Raw genomic sequence first — 21136 nt, forward strand, 5'->3', positions numbered from 1 at the left:
CTTCTTCTAGTCAAGTTGTACCACAAGCTCCTCTTCTCCCCAATGCTATTCAATACCTCCTCATTAGTTATGTGATCTACCCATCTAATCTTCAGCATTCTTCAATTTTTTTTAAATTCACTAATCTCCACCATGTCAAGGTCATATCACATTGGATAGCAAAAATAGGTTTTTAATTGTCCTGAGGCCAAAAACTGCCTAAAAAAATCAATCACATCGGTTTTTAACTGTCCTAAGGCCGAAAACCACATAAGAAGCATCAGTGACATTGGTTTTTAGTTGTTCTGAGGCCAAGAACTGAATAAAAAGGACCAATCACACTCGAATCAGATTATTAATTTCCATGTGACTGGCGCAAAACATGTTCAATATGCTGTCCACCGTTTCTTGCAACAAGTTGAAATCAAGAAACAGCATTTTCCAGAACTGATTGAAGTGTTTCCAGGGTCATGTTCAGAAGGTGTTGCACAGTGCATGCCTTCAGTGCAGCTAAGTTGCAATCAGAACACTGAACACAACATCTTTTCAGATAGCCCCAAAGCCAGAAGTCACATTGATTAAGATCAGGTGATCAGAACAGCCAGGCTGTAGGGAACTGGCGGCTGATAATTCTAGCATTTCCGAAATGGCATTTCAGCAGTTGCTTAACTGGATTATAATGTGTGGTAGTACACCATCTTGCATAAAAGTGATCCGTCAACATGTCCAAACTGCTGGAGAGCTGTAATGACGTGGTTGCACAGAAGACACTCGTAACACTTAACAGTGACAGTACGGGTAACAGGACTGGAAGCACCTGTATCTTCCAAAAAATATGGCCTTATGATAAATAATGTCATAAAACCACATCACACAGTGACCTTTTTGGGATGGAGTGGAACTGGTCAATTTGCGTGTGGATTTTCTGTTGCTCATATTTGACAATTCTGTTTATTAACATATCCTGTCAGATGGAAATGGACTTTGTCTATCCACAAAATCTTCCATGGCCAATCATTTTCCACTTCCATGTGAGCAAGAACTTCTAAAGCAAAGGTCTACCTTGCTGGCAGGTCATCAGGAAGCAACTTGTGCACAAGGGTAATTTTGTATGGAGAGCAAAGAATGATGTTTCATAGGATTTTATGCACCATGCTCACAGGTATGTCCAATGTTCGGGCAATTCTCCATGCACTACAAGTTTGCACACCACCACTCTTCTCCTCCTGCACTGCTGTGACCACTGCTTCCACGGATGTTGAATCAATTTGTTTCCTCCCTCTACCAGGTTGCACACCAAAATAACCCATCTTTTCGAATTTCCAAATCATTTTTTCCAGACCCACAGCAGTCATTGGACCAATGTCTTTTTTCAAACCCTTCAGTGTCCACAACTTCTGCAGAGTGATGTGTGCACAGTCATCAGTCTTGTAATACATCTTTACAAGCAGAGCACAATCCTGCATTGAGACAGTCATGGCGAAGCTCACAGATGTGAAAGTAGGAAAAGTCATCTGCAAATGGTTCTGAGCGCTATGGGACTTAAAATATATGGTCATCAGTCTGCTAGAACTTAGAACTACTTAAACCTAACTAACCTAAGGACATCACACAACACCCAGTCATCACGAGGCAGAGAAAATCCCTGACCCCACCGGGAATTGAACCCGAGAACACGGGCGCGGGAAGTAAGAACGCTACCGCATGACTATGAGCTACGGACGAAAAGTCATGTACCTGGCATGTTTATACTAACTTAAATGTGTGATGCGCATGAACATTCAGCGCCATCTGTTGATCAATTTTCACACTATTTTGTCCTTCCCCCTTCTCTGACAATATTCCAATGCAATTTGATGTCATTCCGACCCGTGCTGTTATTTCTACAGCATTTTGAAAGTTTAATTATAATCACCCTGTATATAGGCTGAAGTGGCAAGTGAAAATTTGTACCAAAGCTGGGAATTGAACCTGCCCACTTGCTAAGCAGGTGCATTAGCCACTAAGCCACCTTGACACAGTGGTTCACACAAGTGCACAGATTATGCTGTCATGCCTCCCTCTTTGACCCAAATTCCCCATTTACACACAAATAGAATTGTCGATGCTCTCTATGTTCTGGAATAGCACCTCAGGTATTGGGGAATCCAGCCTGAAACCCAGGGGCAGGTACTTATACATATGAAACAACACAATTTCAGAGATTTTACTGGTCTCATCCAGATATGATTTTATGTCTATAGACTGAAGTGGTGAGTGAAAATTGAACCAAGGCCTAGAATGATCAACTAATGTAAGAACTGATCAATGGTCTGCAAGGACTAATTTCTCTATGCACATTTTTGTACATCTTAAGACTGTGAACACAAGACATCATGTCATTTGTACACCACTACAAGAGGATTATTGCAGTGGATTACCAACTGTTTGACAGTATCCCTTTCAGGCATGTATTGAGTCATTGTTTTGATGGTCCCATATGTTACAGCATGATTGGATACAACCTTCACAGAAATAAGTATGATCTTTAATGCTCTCTAGCACACCTGGTTCCCCACATTCCATTAATATGGACTTGAATTCATTATTATGATATGCAGTGATTCCCATAAACTGGTCTGCTTTCTTGAAAATGTCTTCATTGTTATTCTTGTTCTCCTCTTCAAGGACTCAGCTGAAGTCAATGTTCTCAAAGCCTTGATAACTAAAATATTGAATTGGTTATTCAGTTGTCATACTCATTACTTCATACAACTGTCCAATAAAAGTGATGTCTGTTCTTTCTTTCCCATATACACTCCTGGAAATTGAAATAAGAACACCGTGAATTCATTGTCCCAGGAAGGGGAAACTTTATTGACACATTCCTGGGGTCAGATACATCACATGATCACACTGACAGAACCACAGGCACATAGACACAGGCAACAGAGCATGCACAATGTCGGTACTAGTGCAGTGTATATCCACCTTTCGCAGCAATGCAGGCTGCTATTCTCCCATGGAGATGATCGTAGAGATGCTGGATGTAGTCCTGTGGAATGGCTTGCCATGCCATTTCCACCTGGCACCTCAGTTGGACCAGCGTTTGTGCTGGACGTGCAGACCGCGTGAGACGACGCTTCATCCAGTCCCAAACATGCTCAATGGGGGACAGATCCGGAGATCTTGCTGGCCAGGGTAGTTGACTTACACCTTCTAGAGCACGTTGGGTGGCACGGCATACATGCGGACATGCATTGTCCTGTTGGAACAGCAAGTTCCCTTGCCGGTCTAGGAATGGTAGAACGATGGGTTCGATGACGGTTTGGATGTACCGTGCACTATTCAGTGTCCCCTCGATGATCACCAGTGGTGTACGGCCAGTGTAGGAGATCGCTCCCCACACCATGATGCCGGGTGTTGGCCCTGTGTGCCTCGGTCGTATGCAGTCCTGATTGTGGCGCTCACCTGCACGGCACCAAACACGCATACGACCATCATTGGCACCAAGGCAGAAGCGACTCTCATCGCTGAAGACGACGCGTCTCCATTCGTCCCTCCATTCACGCCTGTCGCTACACCACTGGAGGCGGGCTGCACGATGTTGGGGCGTGAGCGGAAGACGGCCTAACGGTGTGCGGGACCGTAGCCCAGCTTCATGGAGATGGTTGCGAATGGTCCTCGCCGATACCCCAGGAGCAACAGTGTCCCTAATTTGCTGGGAAGTGGCAGTGCGGTCCCCTACGGCACTGCATAGGATCCTATGGTCTTGGCGTGCATCCGTGCGTCGCTGCGGTCCGGTCCCAGGTCGACGGGCACGTGCACCTTCCGCCAACCACTGGCGACAACATCGATGTACTGTGAAGACCTCACGCCCCACGTGTTGAGCAATTTGGCGGTACGTCCACCCGGCCTCCCGCATGCCCACTATATGCCCTCGCTCAAAGTCCGTCAACTGCACATACGGTTCACGTCCACGCTGTCGCGGCATGCTACCAGTGGTAAAGACTGCGATGGAGCTCCGTATGCCACGGCAAACTGGCTGACACTGACGGCGGCGGTGCACAAATGCTGCACAGCTAGCGCCATTCGACGGCCAACACCGCGGTTCCTGGTGTGTCCGCTGTGCCGTGCGTGTGAGCATTGCTTGTACAGCCCTCTCGCAGTGTCCGGAGCAAGTATGGTGGGTCTGACACACCGGTGTCAATGTGTTCTTTTTTCCATTTCCAGGAGTGTATAAAACTCACTGCATACCTTTCAGAGCAAATTTTTCCTTCATATTTTTTGAGACGGTTGTCAATTAGACTTCCAGGCTTAGAGCAGATCTTGTTCATACCTTCAAGAAGGAAACATGGCAGGAAGCAGCCCCCTGTGCTTAATAGCACTACCCATTTTATCAGTAGCATCAGTCACCTGAATTCCCATTACTGGCGCTAATATCTGAATCTTTGTAAGTAGAAACATCTTTACAAATACATTTGAATCAACTTTTCTATCGCTACTTACCACAGACCACACTTTTATTCCAAGGTCTCTAACACAAAAATTGGATGCACAACACATTTGTAGGTAGTTTAGAGCTCTAATTGCAAAAAGAGGATTATATATCTGCTTTTGAGTGAGGTGCAAGTCAAATCTCATTAATAATTCTGCTGCATCTAGATATAGACCCTAAAGGCTTCTCCTTTGTACACAACACTAGGCCAACCAACAACGTGACTGTCATACTAATGCCACTTTTTTCCTTGCAATGTTTGATTACCTTACTTGTAACACATTGTTTAATTATTTCCATTTTCTTTTTCAAATTACTTAATTTATAAACTAAGATAGTTTCTGAACCCTCAAAACAATACTCATTATTTAAAATATTTTCTCAGCGCAAGCCTACCTAGTGTTTATACCTAGCGTACATCCCAGCAACCTTTATAAGATAGCACCTACACTTCTTTGCTAGCTAGATGCTCTGATTCTTTGACCTGATTAATATGATTTTAACATACCAATAGTATCTACTTCATACACTTTTGAATTACACACATGAAAAAAAGTTTTGCATCACCACGATTTCCAGAACTCCTGAAGATAGATGTTGACTGGGGATATTGTATCACAGACACAGTCCCTATGACTGTTCAGAGATGTCACTAAATCTGCCCAAAGATGTAAACAACCATGCATGAGCGGCACCTATTAGATAGAGGGGGTCCGACAGCCAATCAGTTCCAGTCATTCCACCAGGAAGGAGGTACACAGCTTGTGTTGTCTGTAGTTCAACCATGCCTGGACAGTCAATACCCCAGTTTGATCTTGTCCATGTTGTTACTTCGTGCAAGGAATGGCTCTTAACAAGGGGCATGTCCAGGCATCTCGGAGTGAACCAAAGCGATGTTGTTTGGACTTGGAGGAGATACTGAGAGACATAAACTGTCGATGACATGCCTCGCTGAGGCATCCCAGTGGCTACTACTGCAGTGAAAGACCACTACCTACAGATTATGGCTCGAAGGAACCTAGACAGCAACGCCACCTTGTTGAATAGCGCTTTTCGTGCAGCCACAAACATCATATTATGGCTCAAAATGTGTGCAATAGGCTGCATGATGTGCAACTTCACTCCCAACGTCCATGGCGAGGTCCATCTTTGCAATCACAACACCATGTAGTACAGTACAGATGGGCCCAACAACATGCTGAATGGACCACTCAGGATTTGCATCACATTCTCTTCAACGATGAGTATCACATATGCCTTCAACCAGACAATCATCAGAGACGTGTTTGGAGGCAACCCAGTCAGGCTGAATGCCTTAGATACACTGTCCAGTGAGTGCAGCAAGGTGGAGGTTCCCTGCTGTTTTGGGGTGGAATTATATTGGGGCCGACATATGCCTTGGGTGGTCATGGAATTCGCCATAACAGCTCTATGATATGTGAATGCCATCCTCCGACTGATAGTGCAACCATATCGGCAGCATGTTGGCGAGGAATTCATCTTCATGGATGAAAATTTGTGCCCCCATCGTGCACATCTTGTGAATGACTTCCTTCAGGATAACAACATCACTCAACTAGAGTGGCCAGCATGTTCTCCAGCCATGAACCCTATCAGACATGCTTGGGATAGATTGAAAAGGGCTGTTTATGGATGATGTGACCCACCAACCACTCTGAGGGGTCTACACCAAATGGCTGCTGATGAGTGGGGCAATCTGGACCAACAGTGCCTTGATGAACTTATGGATAGTATGCCACAATGAATACAAGAATGCATCAATGCAAGAGGACGTGCTACTCGGTTTTAGAGGTACCAGTGCATGCAGCAATCTGAACCACCACCTCTGAAGGTCTCGCTGTATGTTGGTACAACATGCGATGTATGGTTTTCATGAGCAATCAAATGGGTGGAAATGATGTTTATGTTGATCTCTATTCCAATTTTCTGTAGAGGTTCCAGAACTCTTGGAACTGGGGTGATGCAAAACTTTTTTTGAAGTGTTATTGATCTTACTCTGAAATACATTTATAATTTCTATCAAAATATCCTCCCATTATTGACACATTTCTTAATCCCTTAGGCCTAATGCAGTCAACTAGTATCCATTCATGTACTGTGTTTACCAAGACAGCTTCCATAAAACATGTTGTTAATTGAAACTGCATCTGGGTTTATAACTATTTCTCATCCATTTGCTATGGTGTTTTTTAAAAATTTCAGATACAATCAACAACGGCGTGAAACGATTATCATTCTATATGTGCACATTCTTAATGTTGCCATTCAGCCCATATCTTTCTAATTGGCTGAAATGCTATGAACCTTAACAAAGTAGTTTTTTGTTTAACATGTAATAAAACCTCATTAATTAATATTTGTAAAGTAAAAACTACTTGACAATGAATCATCTGGAAGCAAATGTACTACAAGACAAGACACTAGATGTCCAAATATATTGAATAATGTTTTGCACAGGGTCCCAGTCCTCTCTTGTTCAATTTGTATATGTCCGATATTCCTGTAACACAATTCAGAATTTTTTCTATGTGAATGACTGGCAAAGCTACCAAACAAAAAGACCTTCAAAACAACTGAAGAAATCCTAATTTCTCATCTAGCTACCTTAAAGCAATACTTCCATAAAATGATGTGACAACATAACTCAAATAAAACAAATGTTGCATGTTTTCATCTGTTCAGTAGACTGGCACACAGGGCCCTTGATATCTATTTTAAGGAAGACAAACTTTGTCTTAACAAACATCAAAAATATCTTGGAATCACCTTAGTCAGGACATGTTCATTTAGAGGAGAACTTGATGCAATCATCTGCTAAGCTCAAAAGCAGAAATGTAATACTTCATAAGCTCTGTGGCACTAGTTGGGGATTGTCAGCAGACAGTATTTGAGTATCAGAGCTCAGATTGATGTACGCAACAGCATAGTACTGTACATATGTCAGGCTTAGTAGTCCATGTGTGAAAAAATAGATACACTGCTTAGCAAATCCATGTGCATTGTTAGTGTGTCAACACAATTTACTCCCACATATTGGTTACCTACCCTGAATCACGTTCCTTCCACCTTCTTGTCTCAGTTGGAAAGTGTGCTACTATTTGAATATCAGAAGTTTGTTGATAGCCATTAACTGCCAATACTGAATGATATATTCTCTATGGAGTGGAAATGATTGAGATCAAGACGTCCTACTATTTTCACAGCCAGGGTTCTTAGTGAAGTTAATTCAGTGCCACTGATGAATGGGTGTCCTGCTGGCAACAAAACTGTTCTTCACAATGCCTGAAACTGCACTGCATTCAGGCGAGAGCACCTACATTTGACCAGCCTCGGGCAATTTGGACTGCTTTGAAGCACATCCAGATGGGCCATGGAAGATGTGCAGACACTCTCCACAAGTGGGGGAGGCCTTCATCATTATCTTGTGACTGTGGTGCTGAATGATAGACAACTGCTCATATTGTATGAACTTGTTCTATGTGTGTCTACAAGTGTCCATTTGAAGACTTCCTGACATTAATAAGTAGAATGTTAAACTATATAAAGTACTTTGAAATGCCTGTATGGAATTTCTGACCAAGAGTCCCCTTCTGGGGAATTCACACAGCTGGTGCAATTGTTTGTATTCCACTTCCATGACTTGAACCTTAATGATCATGTAATGATGGCGAGAACAGCACATTCAAACCCAGTCTTAACTGGAGAAAATCTGCAACTCAGACAAGTATCAAACCCATGGGTCCCATGATCAAAAGTCGAAAACACTAACTACAAGACCATAAACTGTGATATAAAAGAGCTTGAAATTTGCCTATAACTCTTGTCATTTGCATTATGTTATGCTGGAGATCTATGCTGACATATTTTGTAATTTTTGTATATTTAACACTATTCTTGTAATTGAAAAAACCTTAATGTATGCTATATGATAAATAACTAATAATAATGTAAATTAGAGTGAAGTTAGATTGAAGTAGTTCTGAAAGACTTTAAAGCTGGGTTTAAATGCTGAAATTACAGATTTCTAAACTTTTGCTTCCTTTTCAATAGTTAAAGCAGATGATGATGTATACACACAGAAGCAGTGGTCAGGGAAAAGTGGAACATTTGCTGCAGGTCAGCGTGTGGCCTCAGATAAACACCAACAGTCTGGACCCTGGTAAGCGGTATTCACTGTGTATATAAAACACTTTCTATTTCCATCAGTCACAAGTCGTCATATGGTCTCTCTTCAGGTGTCGCCCTCAGACATCTGTACTGGATCCTTTAACACAACAAGCATGTCATGCTGAATTCCACCTGAAACAGAGCTCATTCAGAACTGGAGATGAATGTGTTTATGAAAGGTAAGAGTCTAGTTCTTTTCTGTTTGTAAGTGAGAAAGTGTTTCTCTTCTTCAGCCTCTCTTCTTTTTTTGTAGACAAGCATGTAGTAGCAATCAAAATGGGGAAAATAAATTAAGTATGCCTATAGTCATGATTTTCGAATTAGGGTAGACTTTGGTCTGAGCACTTCAGTACCGAGTGCTCACTCAGGCGACAGTAGAGGAATTTGGACCAAAATCAAGAAAAAAATGAACTTTAGATGCACTATATGAATGTCATGTTAAAGTGAATATCACTCTACTCTTGTTTATTATCACATTAATGCAAATATAATGCAGGTAGATGATTAATCACATAATCATAAAATGGGAAAAACAATGTATAGTATGTCCACATGCCATTCAGGAATATTGTATTTTATTTTCTCTTTAGGTGGAGTCAGATTGGATTCAGCCCATCTCCTTCACTTTCATGATTTTTGTTTTAATACCTGTGAAAAAATGGAATATACTACTAAATTAAAGACATATGATCAGTGACAAATAAAGAAAGTGATTGTGACTGAATTAGTACAGCAAATCCTCAAAATAAGTGTAATAGGCATTTATGAAGATTTAAACTGGAAGAAATATATTGTATACCATTTTAGAGACAACATCCAGCAACTTTTGCATTTAATAATGTTAGTTTTCTACAGATAAACAAAGAATTAAATTGACATGGGTATGGTTACTACAGGAAGGTGTTCTACACAACCAGAAATGTGAATGAGACTTGTCTGTTTATTCGTTCTGTCATGTTGTCATAAAAAGCTAAATGATGCTTACACATCAATTTGCATATGTCTCACAGAAGTCCCCCTGATGAAACACACAGGCAGAGAAAAATATATTTTTGTCTGAGATAACATTTATTTATTTTTTTGTCATTTGTGATGTTGCTACTCTCAGTATAGATAACCCACTTAATTAGTAATGTTAACATCCCTCAAAGGTTGTTCATGAGAATATACAGTCAGTTCTAGAAAGATGATTTCTGTTACCTTGTAGTTGTTCATCCCACATGGCATTAAATGTAATATCTGACATATGGTGTGTGATATATACAGGGTATTAAAAAAGTATCAGGTATTTTGAGAAGTGATACTTTGATACTGTGAAACACATCTCTTCTATTGCAGGCTCCTTGCATTCTGTATTTTTGGAGGTGGTAATATGGACTGAAACAAGAAAAAAATATTGAGTAAACATAGGCTCTAAAATGCATACCTTAACTGCAATGAACATTTCTTCATCTTTGATACTGCGAAATGCATTTCTTCTTTCTGCAGTCTCCTTGCTTTCTATGTTTTGGGAGGAGGTAGTATGGACCAAACAAGAAAAAAAATAGAAGAAATGTGTTTCACAGTAGCAAAGATGAGCAAGTCTGCATAGCTCTTAAGCATTTTAAAGCCTATGTTTACTGGACATTTTTCCTGTTTTGGTCTGTACTCCCTAAAATATGGAAAGCAAAGAGTCTCCAGTAGAAGATACGTGTTTCACAGTATCAAAGATCACCAAGTGCTAATAGCTCTTAAGGTATTCACTTTAGATCACATGTTTTATTAGTCTTTTCTCTTGTTTTGGTAGGTACTACCACATCTCAAAGTATCTAACAGTTTTTAATAATACCCTTTATTTACTGGCACTGTCTTTGAAATGTGTAAAATAAATTTTCTTTTAATATAAATTTACATTCAGTTCACTGAAATGGTACTTCAGGAAATATGATTATTTTCTAAACTGTAAATAAATTTCATTCATTTTCCACTAATTTTCTAAATTTTAATTAAGTGTACAGATTCCACATCACTTTGAAACCATTCTCACAAAATATTTACATGACTCTTACGACATGATATGTGCATCCATGCTAGAGACCAGCAAAATTATAAAAAATTAGATACATTTTTGTCATTTATTGATTATTCATGACTTATCAACCTCAATATTAACAGAAATATATATAACTACCAAACCAAGCAATGCCTTATAGTTGCTAAATACAAATGGCAATTGAATATATGTCCCAATCTTCTTCTCTCTCCATCTTCTCTCTCTGTGTCCACCACCTTCCATCTATCTCTCTCTTTGTCTCCTCCTTTCTCCTTTCTATACTCGCTTCTTCCCCCAGCCCTCTGTGTCCACCTCCTCTTTCCTCCTCTCCCTGACATAGAGCCTTGTGTATTGTTATGGCCAATAAAATCTTAATTGGAAATTAAAGTCCTGTAAAATGAATGGGTAAATTGGTTGGAATATTTGGTATACAGATATAAGAGACCTCTCCTGCTGCTAGATCTGTGAACCAAAAGATGTGCTGCAGTTGTTAGCACACTGGGCTCACATACAGAAGGACAATGGTTCAAATCCACATCTGTCCATCCTGATTTAGGTCTTCCAATATTTCCCAAAATCACTCCAGGCATATGCTGGGATGGTCCCTTTGAAAGGGCATGGCCAATATACTTCCACATCCTCAAAATACTCTGAGCTTGTGTTCTTTCTCTAATGACTTCGATTTTGATGGGATGCTCAATCCCAATCTCATTTGCTTCCTTGTATCTGTGGCAGTAGCTCTAATGACAGTGTTTTGCATAGTTTTAATTTGCAAATGGCTGTGACTGCAAAGTTTCAGATGATTCAGATTCTGTAATGGGATTCCAGTAATAGGCTGATAAGCCATCAATACAACTTTCCTGTTTTCTGTTAACTGACTGTGAGAATTAAAACAAGCACATGTAGTTGTGTATACAGTTTTTGATTAAAATTATGAAAAAGGAGAAAGGATATACATGAGAGAAACAATTTGTCTAATGATTTAAATGCCCTGCTATCATAGTTAAAACTGACTGCATAAAAGAAACAATACCACACATTTTCACAGCACAGCATGATATAGTGTTCTCTTTCTTTTAGTTGGTTTTAACAGAAAAATGGACATTCTTGTTGAAGTAAATATACAGCCTGTGTCCCTCTCAATCTTTATTACAATATTGATTAAAAATTTGAAGTAAGCTCAGCAATAAATTTTTGAAATTTTTGGTAACTTTTCCCTATTGTAGCCTATGTATGTCCAATTGTTTATTAGTACATCATGTAAAACATTGAAGTAAATCAGTGAAGAAATTTTTGAGGTTTTTGCTAACAATGTTTCTTCTTTGTGTATTGTTATACATATAATTGTATACTACACATATTAAAGAATATGTAGCCTGTTTCCATCCAAATGTTTATTAGAGTATCATGTAGATCCATCGGAAACTTTTCAAGATTCTGCCTAACAACATTCTCTTGTTATATGATATTTATTTCTGTTTATACATTATATATATTAAATATATATAGCCTATGACCACCCAAATATTTATTAGAGCGTTGTGTGAAGTTTGGAGTAAATTGGTGAAGAACTTTTTGATATTTTTGCTAATAATGTTTCCTATTTATATATCATTATACATATCTTTATATACCACATATATTTAAAAATGTGTAGCCTCTGGCTGTCTGAATCTTTATTAGAGTATTTTGTAAAACTTTTAATTAAATCCACCAAGAAATTTGTGAGATTTTATTGGTAACAACATTAAACAGTCATTACATAGTAGTGTAGGTTTTATGTATATATTTGTACACTGTATAAATTAAAAATATATAACCTATGCTTGTCCAGACATTTATTAGAGCATCATGTAACAATATGAATTAAATCAGTCAAGAACTTTTCGAGACTTTTGCTAAAAATGTTAAACTTGGCCTTATATAGTAGTATCGATTTATTGTACATTTGTCTATTTTTGCTGTACTCTGGTGAATTTTTTCACTAATAGATTCTGTCTGTTTTCTATCTATTCATAGGTGTTCTGAATGTGGACTGGTGAAGGAGGAATATAGTGATGAAGAAATGGGCCTTTGCATCATAATTCTGGGAACATTTATACACCGTGAACCAGCTCTTGCAGCACCTTTGCTACCAGAGATACTCAGCATTGTTTCAAAGTAAATTATTCCCTATTTGTAACAATTGTCCTTAAAGTCTGTAATGACTTTGAATTGATAAAAAAGTAGTACTAGGAAATTAAGATACATTGGTGACAAACTGCCAGAGCAATGAAACCATAGGGTAATAAATGTGTTCACTGATACTATTCACATTCTTTAAATATTAGAAGAATATGTGTCCCTAAAATGTATGATTTCTTCCACTGTGAGCTTGGTTGATTTATTAACATTTGTAACATTTTAACATTTTTTATGCAGGTTGTTTTATATGCCATGATCTATGTACATGTGCCTATACTACTAAATTCCACATCCAGCTGTAATGCTCTTTAATTTGACCAATGTGCACAATAAACTTGTGTACACTTGCACCAAAATAATAACATATGTGGACAAGATGTATTACAGAGGGAACTTAATGGAGGAACAAAGGAGAGTGCTATGTTATTCTGAAGATGAACATTACATAAATTTATACATTTTCTCAACAAGTAAAACAAGCATTAAATAACGAAATTACACTAGCTGATATCTGACTGTGTGGATCATGATATTCTTTTAGAATATATTAAATTTGATGGAACTGATGATTTTACAAAGAACTGCTTTGAATCATATTTAAGGAATAAATGCAAGATAATGTGTTGATAATCCAACTTGACAAGAAGAAGGGACTGGTTGGTAGGACATGTTCTGAGGCATCAAGGGATCACAAATTTAGCATTGGAGGGCAGCGTAGAGGGTAAAAATCATAGCAGCAGACCAAGAGATGAATACACTAAGCAGATTCAGAAGGATGTAGGTTGCAGAAGGTACTGGGAGATGAAGACGCTTGCACAGGATAGAGTAGCATGGAGAGCTGCATCAAACCAGTCTCGAGACTGAAGACCACAACAACAACAATTGAAACATTGTTGGAAAGAGAGAAAATTTTAGTGACTGTAGAGACATTATGAAGGAAGGCCCATAGGACTGAATTTTGGATTCACTCATGTGCCTTATATAGGGTGACTTTCCAATGTGTACAGAAAAATAAATGATGTGTACATAATGCTGAAAGAAATTTGAAAGTTATATATCATTTTAAGTAGACCACAAAGAACAAGTGAGAAGAACAGAAAACTAGGTAAATTATATACACTGCAAAATGAAAAACATATTGAAGCACCCATAAGGAGAGAGGAAATAAAATGATACTCAATAGGTTGAAAGGGTATGTAATGTAATTTCAGTGATTATAAAATGAAGTCAAATTCACAGAGAACTTAGCAGTATGAGTCCACTTCTCCATATGGCATTCCACTCCCTGCAGCCTGATTGTATGCATTGATTCAGTTGAGAAAAGTGTCCCAAAGTCATTCTATTGACTCCTGAGGCAAGTTGGCCCACAACTGTTGTAGCTGGTCAGTGATATCATGGATACTGGCACTGGGTCTCAGCTGATGTCTAAGTTGGTCCCACAGATGCTCTATCTGTGACAGATCTCAGAATCTTGCTGGCCACTAGAATAACTCAGCATGATTCTGACAGATAATAGAAGCATGTGCTACTTCTGGATGACCATTCTCCTGTTGATAAATGATGCCACAATTCTCAAATGTAATGCTTGAGGACATAAGACATGTGTCACATACTGTTGTGCAATTGGTGTTCCCTCAATCTATACCAGCCTCAACTTGATGTCATACCTGATGACTCCCAACACAATGATGCCAGGTGTTATATCCCTGTGCCTCTCCAAAATATCGGAAAACTGGAATTTCTCACCATGTCACTATCTTACTCAACAATCATGGTCATCCAAGATAGTGCAGAACAGTGATTCTTTGTTGAACAAAATGCAACACCATTCAACAGCAGTCCATGTTTCCTGCTGAGGGCATCACTCCAAACAAAGCCATTTGTGCTGTGATGTTAAGAGCCTATACATGGGACAGTAATTCCCTTGTCCATCTGCTGCTAGTTTCCAGTCATGGCAAGGGATGAAGTATGATACAGACTGTTAGAGGGAGTCCATTTCTTGTTCTCAGAGGGCACTCGCAGATGTGAAAGGGTTATGATGTGCTTGTCACACAATATGGTGACCTTCCTTTGTGGTGGTCAGGCAGGTTGACTGGAACCTTGACAACGAATATGCTTGTTCTCCTGTTGCAATGCCATCCAACATCAGTTCAGTGTCACTTCCAAATGCTCCACAAATCTGGATATTGATTCGTTTGACTAGCCAGCCAACTGAAGACTGAAAGTAGGTCCGCTTCATACTCTGCCAGGTGCTAGTAACACAGTCTCACTTGAGTATGCTGCATTCCTGTGTCCTTCACAGTGATCAGCCAACATCTGATGCTGTTCACACCCATTATATACCCAACCAGACCTAATAACAAAACTTAATATGAACAACACTAATACAATTTATTGTGCAGTCTACCTGTCACAGAGGATTGTAACTCTAATCATTTACACACCCACTGGTGTTGTGTAAGTATATGAAGTTGACATCTGCACATGTCTTCTGAGTGCTTAACTTTTCTGGCAGTCATTGTATAAAATAATCACATTATAAAGATTCCATAGAGCTGCTTCCGGCACTTTGGTCACAAAGTTCGTGAAAAATTTCAGCAGTGAACCAACCAAAAGAGGGATATAACTGTAGATACATCCTACTTTATCCAGGCTTGTCTGGTGACACTACTTGGTGAGCGTCTTTGAGCAAATGTGGTGTACTTTTCCTTGTACATATCCACTGTATATCATCAATATAAACCAAGAAGTTTCTGTCTCAGTTTCTAGTTCTGATATTCATATGCAGCTACTTATTTCGCCACAGGTGGTTTCCAAAACTCATGCATACAAACAAACAAAAATTGATGTTAATTCATTTTTAATCCATTGGGCAAACAAGAAACTGAAGAGTTTGCTTGGTTGGTTGATTTTAGGTTAATGAACTAACAGCATGCTCAGCAGCTCCTCAGTTTAGGGATAGTTCAACTTGAGTTAGTGATGTCCACGAGGAACGTGTTCTGATAATGAAGGCACATACGAGCAGTAAAATCAGGACCTTGGAGGAAAAACTCATGACAGAGCTCAGAAATAATTTAGGAGTCAGGCCAGTACATAGGTCAGTGGAGGGCTCATCCATGACGAGTGGAACCCTACCCCACATATGACCATGCCAACCCAATGAAGGGCGAAGACAGCTACAGAGCAATGAATGCCCTTTAGTTCACAGGTTCAGAATTTTAGAAGTTGGAAGGCTAAAAGCATTATGGACATCAGTTGCACCATCAATAATAAAAACTGGATGAGAGAAAGAGGTAAGACAGCATATGGACATGTTTGGGGCTCTTCATGCAATGGGAGGTGTCTCATCCACAGTCGTCCCACCATTCGTCTATTATAGTCAAGGTGTTAAAGAGCACCCACTATTCAACAGAATGCTAACCCTACTGCAGAAAAATAGGGTGTTTCAGAAAAAGAGGCAAATAACATCTAAAAGCAATTAAAGCAGAGTAAAAGACGGATGAAAGAGTGAGCTAGTCAGGAAGGTAGGCTCAGCAGTTCCCCAGACCCAGAATGTAGCAGGAGATGTCTCAGCCCAGCTACCCTACACCAAACTGTAAAGGTAGATTAAAACCTTAGGGTCCAGGCCTGTACATAGGTCAGAGGAGGGCTCATCCATGGCACATGAAACCCACTTTCATGGAGAAAATGAAGAACCATTCATCCACCCATGAATCACCCACCAATATCAAAGGCAAAGAATTAGGAAGATTATGCTAAGCATGGAGAGGCAGAAGGTTGGTGCAGTCCACTAGGATATGAGGTACTGTCTGTAAGGCTCTGCAGTGTGGGGGTGACTCAGTCACAAAATGAAACTATGGGTTGGCCTGGTATGGCCACTGTGGAGGCAACATTGGTCAGTAGATTCCTTCCAGGAGGAATGAAAGGAAGAGCATCATGCAGCAAGGGTCTCCTGGATAGTGTGGAATCTATTGGGGGGGGGGGGGGGGGGGCAGCAGCCCATCACATGTTGTTCGATCTCCAAGTGAATAGAGGTCTTACTTGAACCTGGAAATCCACCCCTGGAATCATCAAAATGAATGGAGAGCAACCAATGACTTCTCTAGCCAAACAGTGAGCTGGTGCATTCCATGTGATACCCACATGACATGGGACCAAGAGAAAGACAACCAAGCAGGCAGTGTGACTTCTTCTTCAATTTCTTCTTGAAAAAGTTTCTTTTTTAGCAGAAGTTCTTTAGTATTTGGTTTCACTTTTAGCTTCTTACCATTATTTTGTGTTGCCTTACATTGTAGAATATTGACCTTATCTGTTTGTTTTTCTTTGAACTTCCTTTTTTTTTATTTAAAGTTCTTCATTTTTCTTTTTTATTGCTGCAGCCAACACATTTTTGCAAGGGCTTGAAGTGAGTATAGCAGTCTTTTCTTTTTTACTCCTGGTTTGTTTTTGATTTACACATAGGGAAATGTTTTACATCCTTTGGGCTTATGTGGACTCCACTTGTTGGATTCTCAGAGGGACATTCTTCAGTAGTCGGACACTGAGGGGAACCTTCTCTTGGAGAAGGTTTATCACCTAAAATTTATCACCTAAAATCTGGAGGCACCCTGCACTTGAAGACAGCTCATAATTTCACACAAGATTAGTGTCCCTATCCAAAGGAACATCAGTAACCTTAGCTGTAATATAGTCTACATTGGTAAACTTGTTAGGGTCCAGAGGAAAAATTCCACACTTTCTAAAGCCATCGACTGCTGTCATTGGAATGGAATGCATGACAAACCACTTCATTCAAGAGTGTACTTATTTGAAACTGTGAAATAGTTCTTTCCTGGATTATTTTGAAGAAATTTTTCACAAGCTTGTGTGTAGAAGGTTTTAAAAGGAGACATGAATTCCACATCCAAAGGTTGGAGCTTGTGACTACAATGTGGGGGCAAAGCACAAAACAGTTGTATAATTTTCTCTGCTCCTATCAATGAAACCCGTGTGCTTAGCATGGATAGAGTAACCATCTAAGATTAGTAGAAATGTATTTTGAGCTGTTGATTTTCCATGTTTTAAAAAAAATGTTCAAACAAATCCAAAAAAGTTCCACTCTGCATCCACGTAAATTTGGTTCCTGGTGGAACCCCATTTTAAAGTTCAACCTTAATTTATTGCCTAGGGAAGATCACAAAAGGCAGAATGAAATTTCCTCCTGCAGACATGCACACTAGAAAACTTGACAGCAAACCTCTATCAGCTGAAGTAGTAGCTCTGACTTGTCTTCCTTTGAGTGCAAACACTTTGCTGTTGTTGGACTGCATTGTCTGAATGCCAGTTTCATCTACATTATAAATATGATGAGCAGGTTGAAATCATTTGTCTTGCTGTCTTTTATGGATATCAAAAACCCTGTCTACATTCACCCAATTAAAGATACTGTGCTCTAAAGCACACAACCAGTCTTTGCCTGACATTTCAAACTCTTTGTGCAAATGATGTGGTATTTTGTTATGCTCCATTTCAAAAATGGAGTTAAGGAATTCTTGCTCTTGTTCTTCACTGAATACAGCCCTTAAGCTGCCCATAACCTTTTTATTGCCAACTTCATCTCTATTTTTCCCTTGAACTCTTTGTTTTAGCATATTATATGGGATACTGAATTGTTTTGCTGCTGCTAGAACAGGCCTGTTATCATTCTTTACTGCTTTGATTGCCTTATGCATGGCAATGGCGGTCCCATGTTTGTTGTTCTGTTTTCTGGATGTATTTATTTGGCATCTTGAAGCCCTTGCAAACCCATGTAAAAGAGCAGAATAAGGGATGTTAGTTTTTTGTATAAAACAATTTACAATGCTTTAATTTCAGTTGTTATACTGTGCATAAAATATGGAATTAGCTAATTCTCATTGGGATAAGCAAATTGAAAATGAACTATTGACAGTAGCAGCCATCCATTGGGAAAAGTGGCTGCCTTGTTCACTTTGCCCGACATGTAGCATGGCTACTTTTCCTAATTGGACATCATGTTTGTATCAGTGGTTTACACATGAAACAATACAGCTGAATGAAATGGCAGTGACTTATATTTTTAAGCCAAAAGGCACTGTGTAAACCTTGATATCGCAAAAACCTATTGGTCTACATGAAAGCGAAGCATCTAAAGTAATATGACTGACTCACCTTACATCAAATAATTGAAAAACCTAAATCTTTTCACAGAAAGATAACAGAGCAAGCTTCCTTAGCTTTGCCACATCTCAGTATGAACAGCACTGTTGAATGAAAACATCAAATAAGTAGGACTTCTTTTCCCAACCTGGCCACTTTCCCCTTCTTTCCCCTACTGTTAGAACTGAAGAAGCCAGATCCCCACTTTGGCAAGCTACAGAGCTAGTTTGAAAGACACCAGTGGCCAGTTGCACACCACAATGATGGACTGGGTCTAAAAATTTCAAAGCTGACGATGTCACTGAGCCATAAACTTGGTAGCCATATTTCAGTCACTATGAGACCAGAGATGAGCAGCATTATCTAGATCCCAAGAGGTGTGGACAAGGAAGCAGAGAGTGTTGAGTTTTTGCAGATAGCTTTTGTTGACAAATATGTGGCAGCTAAGTCAACTTTTTATCAAAAAGGAGACCCAAAAAACAGGAGTGTGCAACAACATCCAACTCCTGGGTATCCAAGTTGAGTTCTGAGTCAGGACAGACTGGACTGCAGAGATGCATGACCCATGTTTTTTGAGTAGAGAATTGGAAACAATGGAAAAGTGTCCAAGTGGGGGCTATTTGGCTGCTGCCTTATAGCTTGTGTTCAGTTCAGGCTACTGAGTCACAGCTGTACCAAGTGCAAAAGTAATTGGTATAGAGCATAGGGGTGACCAGCAGCCCAACAGAGTAAGTGTGTGACAATCAGTACAGAGCCCTGTGGGAAGCCATTTTCTTAGACCTATGAAGAGCTGAGTGAAGTACCAACTCAAACCCAGAACAACCACTCAGATAAATACTGATGAATAAAAATCATAATGGAACATCAAAAGGCCCAGTCATGAAGTATAAGTGAAATGTGATGATGCCAAACTGTGTCTTATGCCTTATGTAGGTCAAAAAAGAGTGTGATAATGTGTTGGTGTTTTGAAAAAGTCTGTCGGATTGCTGTTTCCAACCTAACCAAATCCTCAGTTGTGGATCATCCCTCCCAGAAACCACACTGATAGTGGACCAGCATAATCTGTGGACAACAGTCCTTTCAAGCAGTTGGCATAGGATGATTTGTGAGGATAATTGGTCAGTAGCTGTGAAAAGACTTTGGGTTTTTGCCTGCCTTCAGGACTGTGGTGCTGATACTACTATCTCCCCATTGTGAAGAGAAAACACATTCTAGTCAGATAAGGTTGAGTACCCTGAGTAGATGTAGCCTTTGAGTAAGTAACATTCAGGTGTTGGATCATCTGCTTATGAACTGAATCATCACCTGGGGTCATATTGTGAGACAAGGCAAGTGCATGGAGCAGTTCCCAGACATTGAAATGTTCTTTATACCATTTAGCTTGGCAGGGGGTGAAACATAGGGGGATGTCTTGAACTTGGCATTTCTGCATTATTAAAGTAAGGTAAGTAGAGGACACTGATGTTGAAGGTGGGGTGCATGGTGTTCAGTAAGAACTGACAGTTTGGTACAATGACGATCCAGAAGGTCAAGACCTGGGAGAGCTGATGATCTTTGGCAGCCCATAAGTTTGCTCACGTCTGGTAGGAACAGGTATACATTGCCATGGGGGAGATTTAGTGCTCCCAGTATGCGTTCTTTATACACTTCGTTAGATAGCATTCCTTAATGTGAAGTTGCTTGATACTGTGGAGGACTGGCTGTGAAGAATGCCACTTGAGCTGTTGCAGGGTCCTACAATGATCTTGAGTAGCTGTTGCTGTGTCTTTGGTCCATCAAGGCTCTGGCTGGCAATGAAGAGGACCTGTAGGAAGGAGATTTACAGTTCCAGCAGTATGGGTGATAATGTCAGAGATGTCTTGGACAACCTTGCCAATGCATCCTGACAGAGAGGCATGAAGATAGCAGCAGAGGCATGCAACTATCAGTTGGCTCTGCAAAGTACCCATTGTGGAAGTTGGTCTGTATGGCAGTGGACAGGAAGTTACCAAATAGTCAAAATGTTGTTACTGTCACAAAGATCATGATTTAGTGACCAATGTAGTGAAACCACAATATTGAGGGAAGAGATCATTAGGTCCACAGCTGAAAAAGTGCCATGGATGGCACTAAAGGTGTAG

The 21136-nt window shown here is 39.8% G+C and overlaps 1 protein-coding gene across 1 annotated transcript in view; it reads left to right on the forward strand.

Annotated features, from left to right (window-relative positions):
* LOC126183377 (protein unc-79 homolog) overlaps positions 1–21136 on the forward strand; it is an 852060-nt gene that overhangs the window by 620525 nt on the left and 210399 nt on the right. The window contains 3 exon segments of the mRNA XM_049925310.1: positions 8528–8636; positions 8713–8823; positions 12696–12836. Of these exon segments, the coding sequence (XP_049781267.1) occupies positions 8528–8636; positions 8713–8823; positions 12696–12836 (361 nt within the window).

The sequence above is a fragment of the Schistocerca cancellata genome, chromosome 4, assembly GCF_023864275.1.
Source record: "Schistocerca cancellata isolate TAMUIC-IGC-003103 chromosome 4, iqSchCanc2.1, whole genome shotgun sequence".
In the NCBI taxonomy this organism is placed as follows: Eukaryota; Metazoa; Arthropoda; class Insecta; order Orthoptera; family Acrididae; genus Schistocerca; species Schistocerca cancellata.